At 42.0% G+C, this 18,364-nt stretch overlaps 1 protein-coding gene across 2 annotated transcripts in view; it reads right to left on the bottom strand.

Annotated features, from left to right (window-relative positions):
* Positions 1-5,014: 5,014 nt before the first annotated feature.
* The window catches only part of LOC6572267 (circadian locomoter output cycles protein kaput), a 39,706-nt gene continuing 26,356 nt past the window's right edge, over positions 5,015-18,364 (bottom strand). The window contains exons 5-9 of one of the 2 annotated variants that reach the window (XM_044007695.1): positions 12,674-12,763; positions 9,467-9,971; positions 8,556-9,400; positions 7,602-8,489; positions 5,015-7,241 (exon numbers count right to left, since the gene is read on the bottom strand). In XM_044007695.1, coding sequence (XP_043863630.1) covers positions 6,630-7,241; positions 7,602-8,489; positions 8,556-9,400; positions 9,467-9,971; positions 12,674-12,763 — 2,940 coding nt within the window. In that variant the 3' untranslated portion in view covers positions 5,015-6,629. The remainder of the gene's footprint in view (positions 7,242-7,601; positions 8,490-8,555; positions 9,401-9,466; positions 9,972-12,673; positions 12,764-18,364) is intronic. The other variant, XM_044007696.1, reaches the window with a different exon arrangement.

Here is an 18,364-nt window from a genome sequence, read left to right as displayed (position 1 = left end):
ATATACCAGTTAAATTTTTACTTCCAATTTTATAAAAATAAAAATTAAAATTAAGTTTTATTTTTAGTTTTTATAACAAAAATTAAAGATAAATAATATTATAATAATATTTATTTATTTTTTTTTTATTATATAAATTAATTTTAATAATTAAAAGTTATTTTTTTAATACAAAATAATTCTAATTTCTTAAATTTGTTAGGCAAATTAAAATCGTTACGGTCTCTGCAATTAAATTTCTTGAGTTTTGAGTTCTCCTTTCATAAGCTTATTAAATGAACATTCTGATTAAATCTATAGTTGTTGTTGTTTTTTTTTATTTTTTTTTATTTTTTTTTTTATTATTAAAATATACAATTTTATTTCAAAATTATATGAATTTTTATACTAAACTAACTATAATATTAGCACAATACAATATTTTCAAATGAGTTTAATTTGAGGCTCCTTCATATCCATATAGATACTGTTAAATAGACTCACAAGTCTTTTACATATTCTTCTTTTATTCCTATTCTTCTTATTCTAATACTCTGTGACATATGGCCTCCTTAAAACTTGTTTCCCAGATTACAGAGTATTAGAAGCGAACACAATGACTGCTTGCCATTTATTTAAGCTCATTTGCCGAACTTCTTCTTCTTTCGTTCGTGCCCAATGGGCAGCATACATATGTTTAATTGCTAAATTGGTGCAATTCGGCATAATTCATGTTGATAGTTTACGTCTTGTTTCGGTTTTTTTCACTTTTTTTTTTTGGATTTGGCAAGGTCCCATTGAACCGGCCCAACAATAACTAGCAACAAAGAGAAGCACAGATTCACACGTTGATTAAAATTGTTTAAAGCGACACAAAGACACAAAGCCGCGGGCCAAGCGCTGCTTCTGAGTATGAAAAATGAAAGTATTTGTGGAGTAGCCAAGCGATGCTGCCTTCAGATGTGGCCAGATGATGTGTACATATGTGCCTGGCATATATCGCTGATAACAGTTAACAGCGAACGGCTTACAGCCTACAGCTGGCATCAGTTAGCAGATTGTCAATTATTGCGTATACGCCCCCAACAAGCGACAATGGGCTGAAATTGAATGGCGCACATAATGAATAGCGACTAACGAATAACGTGTGTAATGAGGTGTGCTCAATTGTCTGGCGATTACGCGTATGCCTAGTTAAAGGTAATATAAATATACACTCGGAAAAACAAAGATTAACTTGGCAGCAGTAAAGAAGAAAGAAAATAATTTTCAATTTCAGTTAAATTTGTATATAGACAGGTAGAGAAAGAGAGAGAGAGAGAGGGAAAAATAGAGAAACATGAAATAAGAGAGAGAGAGAAAGATAGAGTGACATGGAATGAGAGAGAGAGAGAGAGAGTAAGTGATGCTGCTTATATATTATTAAATGCTATGAACTCATAAAAAAGTCAGAGTATAATTCCGCAACGAAATAATTAAATAATAATTAAAAATTATCTTGCATAATGTAATGATGTAATCATGCACCGCGTTTTTTTTTAGAGTGTAAAAATTGCCGTTGATAAATTGATCTAGCGAACAGGGAAGTCAAAAGTCAAATACAAATTTAAAGCCACCAACTACGGACTACATTTACATAAATACCTTCGCCTTTGGCTTTGCCTTTGCCAGCTGCAAGTCGCAAGTCGCAAGTCTGTTCAAGTCCAAGTTCGATGCGACGCGAGCGGCTTAGGCGAGCATCCGGTCACATCGCGACCGACATTAAGTGGCAATTTTTCTAACTGGGGTGCTACAAATTTGTCAAACAAGCAACAATGCCTCAAGGTCATCTAACAGCAGCAGCCAAGCCGCTGAGTAATGATCGCAGCCAGCATGCCCCATGCCCACATTGACCTTAAGTGACGATCCGAAGTGACGCGTCTGGCAATCTGAAGAGCACTGAATAAGCCAAGATTATCACCTTTGGATTCATTTATTGCACTTAGTGAAGTTCAATTTGTGGCACTGCACAGCATCGCACCGCACCGGACCGCACAGCATAGTTCAGCATATACCCAACTCTCGCCGCCGCTCTATAGACCTACTTAGACGGTATGGCCGATGGCACTAAATGTGTACAACACGACTGTTAAAGGTCAGGCGATGGAAAGCGCACAATGCTAAATAAAACAAATGAATAAACAAATAAATAAAACAATCGCCTCACTCTGTTAATTGTTGTACATTAGAAAATGGTCCAAACGAAAGACTTAAGATACGAACTTGCCGCCACACAATAAACCGAAAATATGCAATATTTGCCTACACTCGAGCAAAGTATTATTAGTATTATGGCTTTTGTTGTCAGGCTTGCTATACTGCATAATAAAAGACTTCCTCTAAAAGTAAAATAAATTCAAAATAGTTCTATAGTCGGCTAGTGGATATCCTAATTCCCGCGAGGAGCAACTTCAGCTTAACCTTCACAAATTAATACAAACATGTCCGTTGTTTAACAGATTTACTTTTTTAACCAGACTTAAATCTCCTTCAGCATTATCCCATTAAAAGACTTACTATAACTAATTTCATTATTCATAACTCATATACATCACTTAAGCTTCCTATCTTCCCTTTCATTTACACTACTTTTTATACTATTGCTAATGACTATCGTCGTCTAATAATAATAATAATAATAAAAATTATAATAATAATTTCATTCGTTTTTTAAGGTTTATGGGAAACTTGACTCAATTAACTTAGAAAAAATTTGACATAGAAGAAAACATTCTCTAATTTCGCATTTTGAATGGGCTCAGGGTATAAATAAAACGAAAAATTATTGACAACGTATGGGTGGATGAATCGGAAGATAGGATGAATTGGCAATGAACCCTAACCTACAATAAATTTGTTTATAACGAGGCTGGCAATGAAAAACATTTCATTTTCATTTTATAAATATTTACTTATTATACTGTATATAGGTCTTCTATAGCTAATGTTCATCATACATTTTAAATTGCTATAAAGAACTCTGACGGGTGATAATGAAAATTCAGTTTTCGGCAAGCGCAAATGCTTCTTCTGTTTGTTACATACACATTAACAAGCTTATCATCTCCTATTTGGCATATGTACAATAGCTTTAGGGTATACAAAAGTCATCACATCCTCTGTGCATACCAAGTAGGTCTGCGTGTTGTATGAGAAGCGTATGTCTATATGAAAAGATTACAGACGAACTTTTCATGCTAATTAATTTCGTGAGTGCAATCGTATGGGAGTCGCATTCCAGTTCTGAAATGACAAAACTCTGACTATGGCAATTGTATTGTTGGGGATTTCTCTTTATATCGCTGCTCTACTTGACCTTGAGCACTTGGCAATGAGGCCTGGAGCACTTGCTCCGCTTGTTAGATGAGCCCAGAAGGCATCATTTTTGTTGTATCTAGCCCAAGTAAGTGGCTCCACTCGACATCGGCAACTGCCACTTGAACAATGAAGCCATCAATCTAGAAAATATCTGTTCAATGCCCAACAAATATTTTGGCTTCAATGATGTATTGTATATAAAATTAGAGTATATGATTAATTGCGCTGCTTTCCAGCTGCGATACATACATTCATCTGAATACGAGACGTGGACGTACGTATATTTGTGTACATGAAGACACGCATTATGTACTTCCAGTAATGACTATAGCAAACATTTAATACTAAACAATATCTACAATATCTTAACCCACATATGATTACAGTCTAGGTGCGCTGCCATTGTGAAGCCCAGCGCAGCTGATGAGACCTTTATTAACAAGTCTTTAAGCAACTCCAACATTTTGTTGCGTTGGCGATTACTCTTTTACGCCATATAATATATTTTATAGTAAATTCTTCGCTAGGTGTCAATCAATGCATTTTATGTTGTCAATTGATGCAGCAGCAAAGTCACCAATTAAGCTTAATCATAAAGCAGGCTGTTGCTTGCGGCTTTGCGGTTGTATTGTCCATGAAAGTTAGAAAAAAAACCTGCACCTGGGCTGGATTTCCCGCAAAACTTAATTTCGAGGCATATAAATCAGCCGCTGAAGCTTCCTAAGCATGTTATGATGTGCTTTAAAACTTTTAAAATATTAAATAAATGAAAAAACTGAGTGCACTCGAAAAGAGCTGCCAACTTCGTAAAGTGGTTGCATTTTAAAAGTGGCCGCCAACTTAAGAGATAAATCGATAAGTGCTACCGATAAAATGCTCAGTTTGGCACGATATTTTTCCGTGTTTGAGCAGACTGTTACACGATATATCGATACAAATTTGGAAAAATAGTCATTTAAGCACGAAATATACTGCTTACAGTATTGTTTGTTGTTTGGTTGAGTGTGGCCTGAAATCTTGGCGCCACATTCAAATATATAAAATTACCTATGTGAATGGATGAAAGAAAACTTAGTGAGGAAATATTTGATCATATTCCTGATTAAAACCTTTTCACATTGAGAGATTAAAATATCATTCAATTATGTTTTCGATTGAATATTTTCTAGATTTATTTCGCTCTGGTTGATTGAATATGCATTTTACGAGTACATGAAATTGGGTTTCTAATATGTCTTGTTAAATAAAATGTTTGTATATTTGTTAAAACTCGTTTGAGTTAAACTTATTTCGTATGTTTCATTCGATAAAGATTTTGGAATGCAATTTTGATTACCAAATATTATTGTTGCCTTAACTCACGGTCATCAAATTGAAATGTACAATTAAAGTATTTTGAATAATGGTTTATATTTATATTTATATGCTATTAATATATATTGAAATACATATATTTATATTTATATATATATTTATGTATGTATAGTAAATGTTTTATATGGGCGACTAGAAGTTCAAGAAATATTTAAAATATCCAACACGCTTTCGGATTACATGCTAAACGATAGGAATCATGAAAATTACTTAATTTGCATTTAGTTTGCTTGTCATTAGGTCTATTTAAATTTTAAATAATTAATTATTATTAAAATAAGTAATTTGATTATTTATATAAATATATATATACATACACTTCATATATATGTATATGTAAATATTTAATTATGTTTAATCTTATGGCTACTTAAGCAATTAATTGTGATTCATTTTAGTTTGTTTTCTTCTTCTAATGTTCTTTTCTATAGTGCCTGAAAATATGAAACTTAAAATTTGGCGCAACAATCTGAAAACTCAAATTGAGTTTTGTTATTTTTTCTCTTTTTGTTTTGTATTTTTTCTTTTTGTTTGTGTGTATTTCCTACAATTAGATTAATTTGTATTTAGTATAACAAATGAAAATCTTTGGTTGTTACTACAACTGACGATGAATTATACATACTTTGTGCAGGTTTTAATTTTAAATTGTATTCTATTGTTGCCCTAATAACATCGTTCGATATGTTACGGAAGTAATTGGAATTACGGATACGGTTCAAATTGCCTGCCTTGTGTTAAGTATTACATGTACATAGGTTTATATAAATTATCACAGTAAAATAAATAGAATTACATATTGTGTTGCTCGAAGGATTAACTAAAGAGACACCTTTCTTAATGGGTTCGGAATATTTGCATTTGAAATAATACTATTACACTGAGATTTCTTTTCTGTTGTCTCGAGCCTTGCTTTGTCGAATGTATTCAGTAGATATTAACAGCTGATAGGATATAGATCATTATGGAAAGAATATCAAATGGGTATTATGAAAATATTGGATATATTTTTTTGATTGAAAGAATCTATGTTAAAAAAATTTATTTAATTCAGATTAGTCTAGACTGTTTCTGGGCTCGGATTTTCGTTATAGGTTAATAGGATAGACAAATCTAGTTTTATGCGAAAGTATTTGATGAGGAATCAACAGTTGCTGTCAATTTAGAATTTGTTGTGTACATCTTTATAATCTCTTTTAGGTATAAGCGTTAAATTTCGGATATTCTTCTCTTAATTATTGTTTTATAACAAACTCTTTAATCATTTTTAAAAAATTTTTACAAATGCCATTTCACGGTATCGAAATTACAAATGCAATTATTGCAAACTCTAAATTGATCAACCTCTGCTTTCCACTTTTATATGAATTTTCTGATTTGGAAAAACGCAAAAATATGTATTTATTATATATTATTTATGTCTGACATCAATGCATCTCATATGATAACATTGTTAAGAGTTAAATCAATTGCAAAAAAAAAAAAAAAAATAAATAAAAATTAAAATGTTTAAAACTTGAGGTAAATGGGACATTGATTGTTGTGATTCTGTTTTATGACTATCCTAAATATCCCCTAAGTTAAATTCTCGATTCCGCTTGATCTATCGATTAATAGATCTCTCAGCACTCGTATCGATTGAAGTTAATTCTGATACACTCGAGCAAGGCTCTTGTTAAATTGATAGCTATAAACTGCTCTCTCGTTTGCTATTTCTTTGTGCTCTTAATATTCGTATATATATATGTGTGTGTGTGGGTGTGTATGTGTGTGTGTATTTGTGTTGAGATTATGGAAGATACGATAGTCATAGTCCACATTTTGGCAAAACTGTTGAACATGGTTTATATATAAATATATATATATATATGTGTGTAGGTATGTGTGTGTGTCTGTGTGTCTTGGGGTCTTCCAGTTGTCTACTGATTCAGCAACGTGTTGGTCACCTCCGAGAAGGAGAGCAGCGGACTGCCATCGATATAGGCGCCAGCCGGCGGCGGGGCATAGGCCAGCGCCGTGTGTGCAGTTATATTGGCCGGATAGAGTAGATGCTGTGCGTGATGCTGCTGATAATTTGGCTGAAGTTGTTGTTGTTGCTGCTGCTGATGCTGCTGTTGCTGTTGCTGTTGCTGTTGTTGCTGGTGCTGCAGTTTGGCAGCCTTACGTGCGGTGCGCGCAGAGTTGCTTGAAGTGGAGCTGATGTGCGCCTCGTTGCTGCCGCTGCTGCTGTTGAGCGCCTGCAGCGATTCCTCTGCGCAAATAATGAGCGGCGGAGCCGCAGTCGCTGCTGCTGCAGCTGCAGAGGAGACAATTGCTAGCTGCTGATAGGCTGAGGCATCCGCTGATGCACCACCACTCAGCAGGCTGCTCACAGCGGGCAGCGTGGGCGGCGAGCGACAGTGGGGCGGCGACTCCAGCGGATGGTGGTGCAGCGTATATCCAACGAGTTGTTGCTGCTGCTGTTGTTGTTGTTGCTGCTGCTGCTGCTGCTGCTGCTGTTGATGCTGTTGCAGTTGGGTGCTGATTAGGATCTAAGTAGGGGGAGTAGCGTTTTAGGTTTAGTTAGTCTGACAGTAGCACTCACTAGTGCACTAAGTGTCTATGTGTTTGCCTGTGTGTGTGTGTGTGTGTGTGTGTGTGTGTGTATGGGTGGGTGGGGGGGGGCTTGTGGTGTGGTGCGTCTACGGTGCTGTTCTAGTTGAATTAGTGTCTTTTAGTTTCTAGCGGCTTGCCGTGTGCTGGCCGTGGTGGTGATGGTGGTGCAGATGGTGATGTGCCGCGCCAGGCGTGGACGCAGCCGCTGCGTGGTGGTGGTGCGGATGGTGGTGATGATGATGGTGGTGGTAAGCTAAATACTGCGAGTACTGCGTATAGCTGGCAGGCGACCATACCTCACTGCCATTGGCGGTGCCGGCCGTTGCCTGCGGATGCAAATGATGCACAGCAGCGGCTGCTTGGCTTTCGTTGTGATGCTGATGATGTGGATGGGTGTGTGGTTGTGGTGGTGGCTGTGGCTGTGGTTGATGCTGATGATGGTGGTGCTGCTGTTGCTGGCTATGTGGATGAGCGTGAAGGCTGTGCGGCTGCTGTTGCTGTTGCTGTTGCTGGAGGCTAGCTGCACAACTGGGCGGCTGTGGGTGCGGCTGCTGCTGCTGCTGCGGATGCGCATGACTGGGCTGCAACGCTGGGTGCTCGGTGCCACTGACTGGGTGTGTTATGGAATTGCTGGAGTTGCTCACATTGGAGCCGCCGAGGCCACGTGATGAATGTGGCTGCTGCTGTTGCTGCTGCTGCTGCTGCTGCTGCTGGGGCGATGTGGTGTGCGAGGAGGCCGAGTAGAGCCCGGAGTCGTCGTGCTGCAGCTGATAGTTCTCGGGTGTGCCGTCGCTGGCCGACTTGCCCGTCAGCTCGGCCTTGCTGCCATTCCACTTGGCTGCCACAACGGGCTCATGCTCGTTGTTGTTGTTGTTGTTGTGTGCGTAGCTCAGGCCATTGGTCAGGGGCGTGGTGCGCTGAGGCGAGCCGCCGGCATTGACAGCGCTGCGACTATTGAGCGGCACGCCGCTGGACTGCGTGGTGCCCCACATGAGCACCGTCTGGCGCTCGTAGGGATCCTGGCTGACGGCAGTGGCCGTTGTCGCGGACAGCTCCACTTTGGGCGTAACGCTGCTGCCGTTGGGCGTGGCATTGGCAACGCCCACGGGCGAGGGACCGTCCGAGGAGCAGGATATAACCTCCATGACCTGCGGCGAGGACTTGGGCGTCTTCAGCGGAATCTGCTGTGGTTTCAAAGAGATTGAGTTCGATACAAGCCGTCGCGAGTTACTGCTCCCTGGGGGACTTACCTGCGGCGTGGACGTCGGACTGCCGTATCCGCTGCTGTAGCCACTGTAGTACTTGCCCGTCTCCTGCCACTTCTCGTCCTGCGCCTTGGAGGCAATGGCATAGCCGTCGTACGAGAGGAACCCGTTGGCCACGTACGCCGAGGCCGGCGCGCCCGTATGCGGATAATCCGTGTAGTAGCCGCCGACGCCAACGGCGCCCTGCAGCCGATACTGATGGAAGAGGTTCTCGCTGACCGGGTAGAAGGCATTCGCCGGCATGGAGCTGCCCATGTACAGGTTGTCCGCGGCGGTGGCATATGGCGACGTGGTGTACATGGGATTCAGATTGGAGTAGGCGGCCGCCACAGCAGCCGCAGGATCCGGCAGGTACTCCACCACCGCCGGAGCGGGCGAGCCCACCTGAGCCAACGGCGACGACTGCTGTGCCTGCAGCTGCTGCTGCTGATGCTGCTGCTGCTGCAGCTTGCGCTTGCTGCGGCACGTGGACAAGAAGTCGCGCAGCTGCGTCTTGTAGCGGCGATTGGGGCGCGTGGGCGTGACCGGCGGCGGCAGCGCGTGCGCCGTGGGCGAGACACTGGCACTGGTGGGTGGCACCACCAGCTGGTCCGCTTCGGAGAAGTACGTGGACGCCAGGCCGGTGTCCAGGTAGCTAACCTTAAAGTCCATGGTGCGCTTGCCGAGCAGATCGTGGCCCTCCTCGTCCATCAGCTGGCGATGCGTGCAGATCACAAAGTCTGGCTTGGAGTTCTTGTAGACCAGCCGCGAGCTGGTCTGCAGCCACTGCCACTCGCCGTCCTTCTTCTGGTAGCGATAGGCGATCATGCCCGAGGCGCCGGTCTTCAGCACTGCAATTGCAATGGGATGGGGTTAGGATTGGGCCTGGCACTTTGGTGCACCTCTACTCTACTTACGCTCCTGATGGGCGCTTGCCACGTAGGCCAAGTCGTCGTAGTGGACCAGATCGTAGCCGCCCATGTTGACCAGCTCGGCGTCCGCATAGCCCAGTATGTGCTTGCCCCGCTGGTCCATGGACACCAGCGAGAAGTCCAGCTTGTGCTTGGACTTGAACATGTTCTCCTTGTGCGGTATCTCCAGCAGGCTGGGCGGGCCGAAAGGCGTGCAGTAGGCGAACAGCGCCAGTGGCGGCTCCTCCGTCTTCCGGTTCTGGCCGTGCAGTATCTTGATGCGGCCGCGAATGTCCAAGCGCAGGAAGCCGGACGTGTTGTCCAGGAGGCAGCGGAAGCGCACAGTGAAGCTGCGCTCCAGGTAGAGCGCCTTGTCCGGCGCCAGAGTCTCCGCCAGCTGCATGCTGGACATGTCCGCGGGCAGGAAGCTGTTCCAGAGCAGCTGGCGCTGCAGCTCCTCGCGATCCTCCGAGTGGACTAGCTCGTAAACCGACTGATGCACAATGTCCGACTGAAAGGAGGATGGGAAAATTTGGCTGGTTAGGCTCTGGTCTCATCTCGTCTTCTTCTTATACTGCTTCTTCTTCTTATTATTATTATTATTGTCTCTTGGGGTTCAGTCAACTTTGTTATTGATTTTCGCTTTCGCGTTTAATTTTGGGCCTCTGCCTTGGTTTGATTTGCTTTTTTCGGGCGTATAAATCAAAATGCGCGCAAATTGAAAATGCGCCCCATGTTGGCCACAAATTGAGACATAAATTCTGCACGCGCCGGGAAGAGGATCGGAAGACAGCTGTGCGCCCAGAGCTGCGATGCGTGAGCATATATCGGCACGACAAAACATCAGCACGAGCACGAGCACAAGAACGAGCTTCATCGTGCCAAGTGATGCTAGCTCTGCTTTAATATTCACATGATCAATGAATGTCGTGAAGTATCGTGAGTACTTAAAGCACGACAGAGCGGGAGGAAGAGCTGAGTCGTGTTGAGCTCGTGTTAAGCTATCGTAGCTCATCGTGAGGTCAGATGGACAGTGAGCTTAGGTTTTTCTCGGAGCACGGGTCGTGGTAAGCCGTGAGGTTGGGCTCCTGATATGAACTTATTGCATGTTATAAAAAAGAAAAGCACGATAAGCACGACAGGCACGCACAGGCAGCAGTTAAGTCGTGTCAAATTCGTGTTCGTCATCGTCAAGCTACTCTTTGTCGGATTCCGAGTGGCTTGAGTACCCTTTAAACTCTTAATTGCATAACAGATCTCAAAATGTAAAGCCATAACAGAACTGTTAGTTAACATAAAACTGAGCTCCAAGCTAACATTAGTTACCACTAAGCTGTCCTTTTCATAAGCTAAGCCAACTGCTTTTAGCAGTGACCCAAACTGTCTTTTAACTTGGGGGATGTTGCAAGCACTTATTGAATTTTATTAAAAGAAGAAATCACGATAGGCACGCACCCATCTCTAGCGCATAGCCCACATTTCAGTAAGGAACTGGAGGAACTGAGAGCCAAAACTTTCTACATCTGTACATCTGTGCGCAAGTAAAACCAACAAAGCAAATGATTTGACCGCAATCTCAATTGGAATATACTTGAATGCGCTCGAACAAGAAGAAGAAGCAGCAATCCGATGGCCAATGGCCATGGTAATAGGCAGCTACGTTTTTTAATTGAGCTGCCAAACGGGGCGTGTCAAATGCCGCTTTACACATTTACAACTAAATTAAAATGCGATGGCGCAGGAGAAGGTAAGGGGCAAGGGGCGAGGCGAGGCAAGGCAGGCAGAGGCCCCTCTCCTTAGGCCCAAAGAAAGCTAACTGAAAATTTTCAATTTCCATTCGACAAGCGCCAATACAATAAAGTAGGCAAACAAAAAATAATACAAATAGGGCAGAAAGGGGCGTTGCGGTGAAGCAGACGCGGTGAGCAGGAGTAGCAGCGAGAGCAGGAGCAGCAGCAGCAGCAGGTAGTGGCAGCCACTGGATTCTCGAGTTAGGCCCAAAACATGTTGGCCCGTTTGGGGGCAGTTGGTCGCACAGCTGCAGAGGCGTCGCAAGTTAATAATACCAATGCACAACACACAATGCCACGCCCTGTGCGAAGGGTCCCCCTCGCCCGCTGCCTTTGACAGCTGCGTAAGCAAATCTTGTGGTATTTGCGATTGCGCAATCCTCACGCTGATCTGATTTTTATTTATGGCCACAGAACCTGCCACGCAACACGCCGTCGTTCAGTCTTACCGTCGTGCTGCCGCGCCTGGCTATCGGTGGCATCTGCTGTGTGGCACCTTCAAAATTATACCCTCAAACCATGGATAACGCGCCAACAGGGTATACGAGTTTTGAGCAAATGTATGCAACAGTCGACGAGGATTTATTTATGTATTTATGTGCATGTGTAGGGATGGGGAACAGACTAAGCTATCCTTCTCTATCTTCAACTGGACAGCCGTCGATCGCGTTAAGCTACACTGCTCGACAAAATAGTTGACTTCGTATTCCAAATGATTGAGTAGTATATGATAAGGTACCCAGGAAATTCAAATTCTCCCCGAACTTCTTCATGAACATTTCAAGGAATTGCCTTCAAGGATGAGCGTAGTATAACTCGAAATAGGATTTAAATATTTGATATGTAATCAATTTAATATGTAAATAAATGCAAATATTTTAAATTTTTCATTGCTCCATAAGGTACTAGATCTTCCAGCAGAGAAGAGGATTTTCCAATGTTTCTATACTCTATATTCCTGTATTCACCAAATGTTAGGCATTCCCAGTCTATTTCATTCCCTATAGAAAAAGAAATACATATATAAGAGCCTATTTACGCGTATACATAATAGAGCTACTGCTATTTTTATGACCCGGGGTGTATGTATTTAAATTTGTTACTACATTTGAATTTAGCCGGGGGCAAATATTTTAGCCAAGCAGCCATTCTAACAAGTTTCGATTGATTTTATAATTATAGAGGTGCTGCCTTCAACTATTGGTCGGAACTGAATAGACTTGAGCGCTATGAGCGGCTAAACTGAGTGCTGTTACCAATTTACGCAATGAGCTTGACCCAAAAAAAAAAGAAGAATGAAAAGAAGAAGTAGCACTTGATATCATTCAAAGAAACTCCCGGCTAGCCTCGGGCAATTAAAATCAATCAAAAAGATTGGATGCCTCAGCCACCCCAGAAGGCGTCTTTGCTCTTGTCCACTTACCTGATGAAAACCCAAATAGCTCTCGATGCTGTGCGTGGCAAAGAAGACCTCGCCTTCGCATGTCAGTATCATTAGAAATCCATTTAGAGCCTGCAAGAACAAGAAAATACAACAGAATATAAAGAAAAAGTCAAACTGTTTGCAATAGACGAAAAAGAGAGACAAAGAGGGAGTGAGAGAGAGAGAGAGAGAGAGAGAGAGAGAGAGAGAGAGAGAGAGAGAGAGAGAGCAAAAGATGGACGCTGAAAGAGGGAGCAAAACAAAAATTAAATCAAAACTACGAAATAAATGTTGCTTGAGGGAACGATTGGGAGCAAGCGACTGTCAAATTGACCAGCTAAAGATAACTTTCAGAAAATCGATAGAGAGCCACAAAGCAAGAGAGAGATAGAGCATTGGAGGAAGGTGTATCGGAGTTACAGACAGCGGCAGAAGGGGCTGAATCGTCTCGTAATTGTAGTAGCTGCCGGTTTTTTGAATGGATTAATCCATCATTTCGCGGTCTAGATGTAGACCCAAAAACTGTGAATGAACCACAGACAGAGAGACAAAGAGAACGAGAGAGAGAGAGAGAAGATCGAGGGTCAGAAAGAGCGGCGTTAACTTAAGGCCAAAACGTAATCAGCGCTTAAGCGGGCTCATTTCATTGCAGCCAGAGACAGAGACAAAGACAGCTATAGAGACGGGAAAGGGGACTTAGAAGTTCCACATCAAACTGAACCAGGAAATGATGCGCAATTAAATCAATGAGTTTCAACTAAATGCAGACTCTGACGCCGACGTTCGCTACAAGCATTTGTTTTACCTCACCAAATTATTTAAGTATAGTCCATTTTCTCATGTATGCCCCTGCTCGCCCCCTCTCAGGCAAGGGGTACTGCTTCCTCGCTGACTCCTCATTGTTGTTCTTGCTTAATTGCAGGTTTCATATCGAGCAATGGAGCATTGTAATTATCAATAGACTGTCGGCCCAGCAGCAACAGGGAAGAAGGTTTTCAGGAATAGGTGTGAACAAAGCAAAGATATGAATGCAAAACTGTAAGCGAGCGGAAGAGATTTTGATAGTAATCTTCATTGCGAAGTGGTTTATTGTTTTATATATCATTTTGATAGGCTGCTAATGGGCGCCACTCATGCCATTTGTATAAACATGGCTAAAATGGAGTGCGTTGACTTTGAATCGAAATACAGATATATTTCTAATAATATTGTAGTATTATATACTATAATATGGTATATTGCATATTTTACTAGAGCCTTAATAGCATCGTGTGAAACGTGTGTGTTTCAGAAGACAAATTTGCTTAAGCTCTTATTAGCGTCGAGGGGACGGCGCGGTGTTAATTAATAAAGAGAAAGACGGACCGAAACTGCAACTGTAATTAATATGAGCGTATTTAAATATCAATTTGCAACAGAGGCAAGAATAAGGAGCGACAACAGCAGCAGCAGCACCAGCAGCACCAGCAGCAGAAGTAGCAGTGACGACTCCTGCTTGGCTCCATCCTCGCAGTTGGTTGAGACAAATGCGCGCGATTGCTGCTAATTACAGAGCAGAGCAGAAACAATATGAGGCAGACGGCCGGTGTGTTGCCAGAGCTGGTATTAGCCGACATAAGCACTAAGTGGCGTCATAATTTAAAACGCATCAACACAGCCCGCCAAAGGATATGGATGTGGATATGGGATGGACATGGATATGCATATGGAGATGGATATGGATATGTAGATATAAATATATATAAATCTGAAGTTGTGCCTCGTTGCCTGCATCGTTGCGGCTGTGGCGATTGTCGTCAAGCCAGCGGCGGCAGCACATCAATAATCTTCATAAAGATTGCCAACAGTAGCTGCAGTGCGGCAGACAAGGATAGCAATAGACGGAGAGTGAGCGAGAGAGAGATTCTATAGCTATAAACAAAGGCATGCTGCTAGGCATTTGAATGGCTGATGATTTTCTGCTAAACTATTGCACAGCCTTTGCATAGGAATAATTAGGAATAAGTGTATATACGATAAAAATATTAGCAAACATCAAAAAATTTCGATGCTTGTAATTCTGAAAGGAATGTGCATTATTCGACTAATTAATACTAGTTTTTCCTTGTCTTAAACACAAGATAAGCGAGATTTGCAGTCTTATAGTTTTAGGCAACTTCTAGTCCCTTCTATAACATCCAATCGTATGGAATTTCTACCAAGAGGAACCCAAAAAACAGAGTGTTTTACAGGCAAAAACCATAAGTAAGATCTACGAAGCCCCTTGATACATTAGGAATATAAATCGAGATCTTCAGTTGCCAAAAATTAGAGATAAAATTCCAAAGGTACGGTATACTAGGAAAAGGTTTAGACGCGACCAATCTCAGGACATATGTATCATAATTAAATTACATCTGTGTGACCAGTACCCTAATTCCTTCTTCCGCTATGTTTTGATTCATATGTGCATAAATATAGAGCAGAGTCCGCATATAACGTCGCTTAAGGTACGTTATCCTGGAAGAAGCTTTAACCGTATAAGGTTGCTCATATAAGTTCGACTGGGGACCAGAATTTTCGTTGCAACGACCGCACGGACGCTACGGAGCCGTGTACGGATTCAACTGTAAATATTTTGTTCCGGTAGTCTCTCACTCTCTCTTTCGCTGTGTTTTTGTGTTGCTTTGCTTGAAAGCAATATACCTGAAAGAGTATTTGAATTCGACTAAATAACCCTACGTCAAGCGAGATTTCTTTTATGCAGCTTAATTGTTTTAGCCGTCTCTCACTCTCTGTCCCGCTCTCTCGTTCTCTCTTTCGCTAATAGCACTGTGTGGCTGTCTCGCTTTCTTTTTCTCTGCTGTTGCTGATGCTTCCCCTGAAATCTGAAATCTGCGTCTGTCTGTGCATCAGTTTATACGAGCCAACTGTCCGCGCTGTCCGCAGCAGTTGATGTGCTTTGAGGCAGCGGCGTCTTCTAATGCGATTTTAATAATACACGCCCGTCTTGTGCGGCACAGCCAGCAACGCGGCAGACGCACGAATGTAATATATGTATAAGTGTATATACGTATATAAAAATGTATATATATATATATACTTACTTAATATACATTTTGTATCTAGCCTTTCATTTGATTGTCGGCTTGCATTACTGTTTTGTGTTTTGATAAGTTGGCAGCGATTATTTTACCATTTCCTTGGCGAAGAGCTGCCAGCTGACCCCTTGGCCAACTTGTCTCTTGGCCAGATGAGCTAGCTAGCCAACTGGGACCCCTGGCAGATAATTGCTTAATAAAATGCGAAGGAAGCTGCTCAAATTACAGCTAACTTTTGCCAGCAGCAATTCTATTGCTATTGCGCATACGCCAGGTGGACGGCCTCTCTATCGCTCTCTCACTCTCACTCGCACTCAGTTTCTTGCTCTGTTATTTAGTGTCTCCCTCTCAATTGTTGCCTGTTGCTTTGGCTGCTTTAAAATCAATGTCTTTATTTCGCCAAGTTTAATTAATTAAACCGCTTTCGCAGCCGCCTGCCTGCAAATGTGTGTCAACAGTCGCTCCAAAACTGTTGCAAATGTGGAGCAACAATGGTAACAAGAGCGGTAGCGGCGGCTGTGTGAGTGCAAGGGAGATGGCTGCATGTGCATGAGCTGCGCTGCGTGACAAAACGCCATTTTCTAATGATAATATGTGACCCATAATAAACAACAACAACAACAACAACAGCAACAACAAAAGAAAAACTTCATGAGCAATTGAAACGGGCAACAGGTAACAAATACCTAAGCTATTAAAACTAAATATGCAACAGCCGCTCACCTCCCTCGTGCCTCCCCCCTCCTTCACGCCCATCAGCCAACCACCCGAGCGCCCTTCTCTGCGCTGCTCAAAAATATGCACGGAAATGCACAATTGTGCAGCTCGGCAATTAGCTGAACTTCGCCCATGCGGAAGGGCCGGAAGGCCAGCCAAGCACACTAAAAACAACAAGTTTTTGGCTTGCATTCAAATTGCAAGGAGACACACGACTCGCCCGAGTCCTCCTGGCCGTGTCCTGATGTGCACTCTGCGTATACGTGCTGCAGCTGCGTTGCCCCATGCGCGCGCGACATGTGGCAAGAGGCGTCAGCTGGCTATGCCAAGTGCAATATGCAGTTTTTCTTTTCTTTTCCTTTTGTTGTTATGTTTTGCATATGCTTACGACGGTCTTCACACATTAGCCTGCCCGAAGTCTATTGCAATTGGAATCTCGTGCAATCGACTGCTGAATACTCGTTCAAACTGACGAAAAGAGATATATATTTAGAGCCACTTCGAAGAGATCAACTATTAGAAACCATATACACATATGTAGCTTATAACTTTGTAATGTACAGGCGAGATCCATCTTGATCATCCACTTCTATTTTTTCTTGCAATTCTCATAGATGATTAATCCAAAAGAGAGTAAAACTGTATTTTAAATTTCTAGTCCTCAATTTCATTAGTAATGAATCGATATGCATTCAGATGGACAAACGTAGGAATTCTATATACAATTATCAACATGGAATTTGAGTACATCATAAGCGTAAAATGATCTAGTATAGAGATCATCGGTAGGGAAGAATTTGTCTATGGTCTAGTAATACGCCATGAAAGACCAGGGTAATAAAGAAAACGCATTTTTATGAAATGAGATATATATTATTTTATATGTGATTAAATATTATATTAAATGTTTATATTTAATTATATTTTATATTATATATATTTGTTTTCTTGTTCGCTAATAATTTTCAAAAACCCTCTACGGATCGAAAAATCAGATGAATCAGATAGATCGTTGTAGATCCCTCATCGGAGCTCAGCATAGATTGCTAAAACTCATTCAATCTGTCTCAAATATTAAGTGAAGTGTTTTAAACACCTTTTATTTTGCTGCAATTTCATTTTCTTTCTCATGCGAAACGCATCTAATGGGCCCTAAAGGGGGTGTGGCTTTGCCGGTTTGCAGACTTTGACATTGAATTGTGCAGTGCAGCCGAAAACAAAAAACACACACACGAAGAAAGAAATAGGAAAATAGCAAATAGAAAAGCAACAACAAAAACCAACAAAAAGTTGCATAAAGCGCATGTTGCACAATTGCGTGCCTCCGACTCCGCAGTTTGGCTACTGTCTGCCTCTGCCCCTGGCTCTGCACCCTTGGCCTAGCTCTGACCGGCTGAGCTATGTGTGCATTAAATTAAACTGTCATGAGTGTGACAAGTGCATATGTTCGCGCCTGGCCACAAGCGGCAACGGCGGCCCACAAAAGCGCTTTAATTCAGCAAAAACATGCAACTTGCAACATGTGTGTGTGTGTGTGTGTGTGTGTGTGTGTGTGTTTGTGAGACAATTTAATTGAAGTTTGAGCAATTCAGCGCGTGGCACATAAACTTGAAGTGCAACTGGCCCAAAATTAATTATAAATATTATGGTAACACATGTCTAAGCGCCAATTACACATTCAATCAATTGAATGCAGCCACAATCAACAACAACAACAGCAACAACAACAGCAGCGAGGAGACTAATTGCATTCAATTGTTAAACAATTTTCAATTTTTCTATACTCAAAAGCAAATCATCAGAATTTAAGAGAATCTACAAGCCGAAGCTTTGCGTGACACGACAAATCATTTATCAATCGAATACATATGCTAGCCATACATACATACATATA

This window comes from Drosophila mojavensis, unplaced genomic scaffold (assembly GCF_018153725.1).
Source record: "Drosophila mojavensis isolate 15081-1352.22 unplaced genomic scaffold, ASM1815372v1 contig_19, whole genome shotgun sequence".
NCBI lineage: Eukaryota > Metazoa > Arthropoda > Insecta > Diptera > Drosophilidae > Drosophila > Drosophila mojavensis.
The sequence above is the reverse complement of the archived record's forward strand: the minus strand, read 5'-3'. Positions and strand labels throughout refer to the sequence as shown.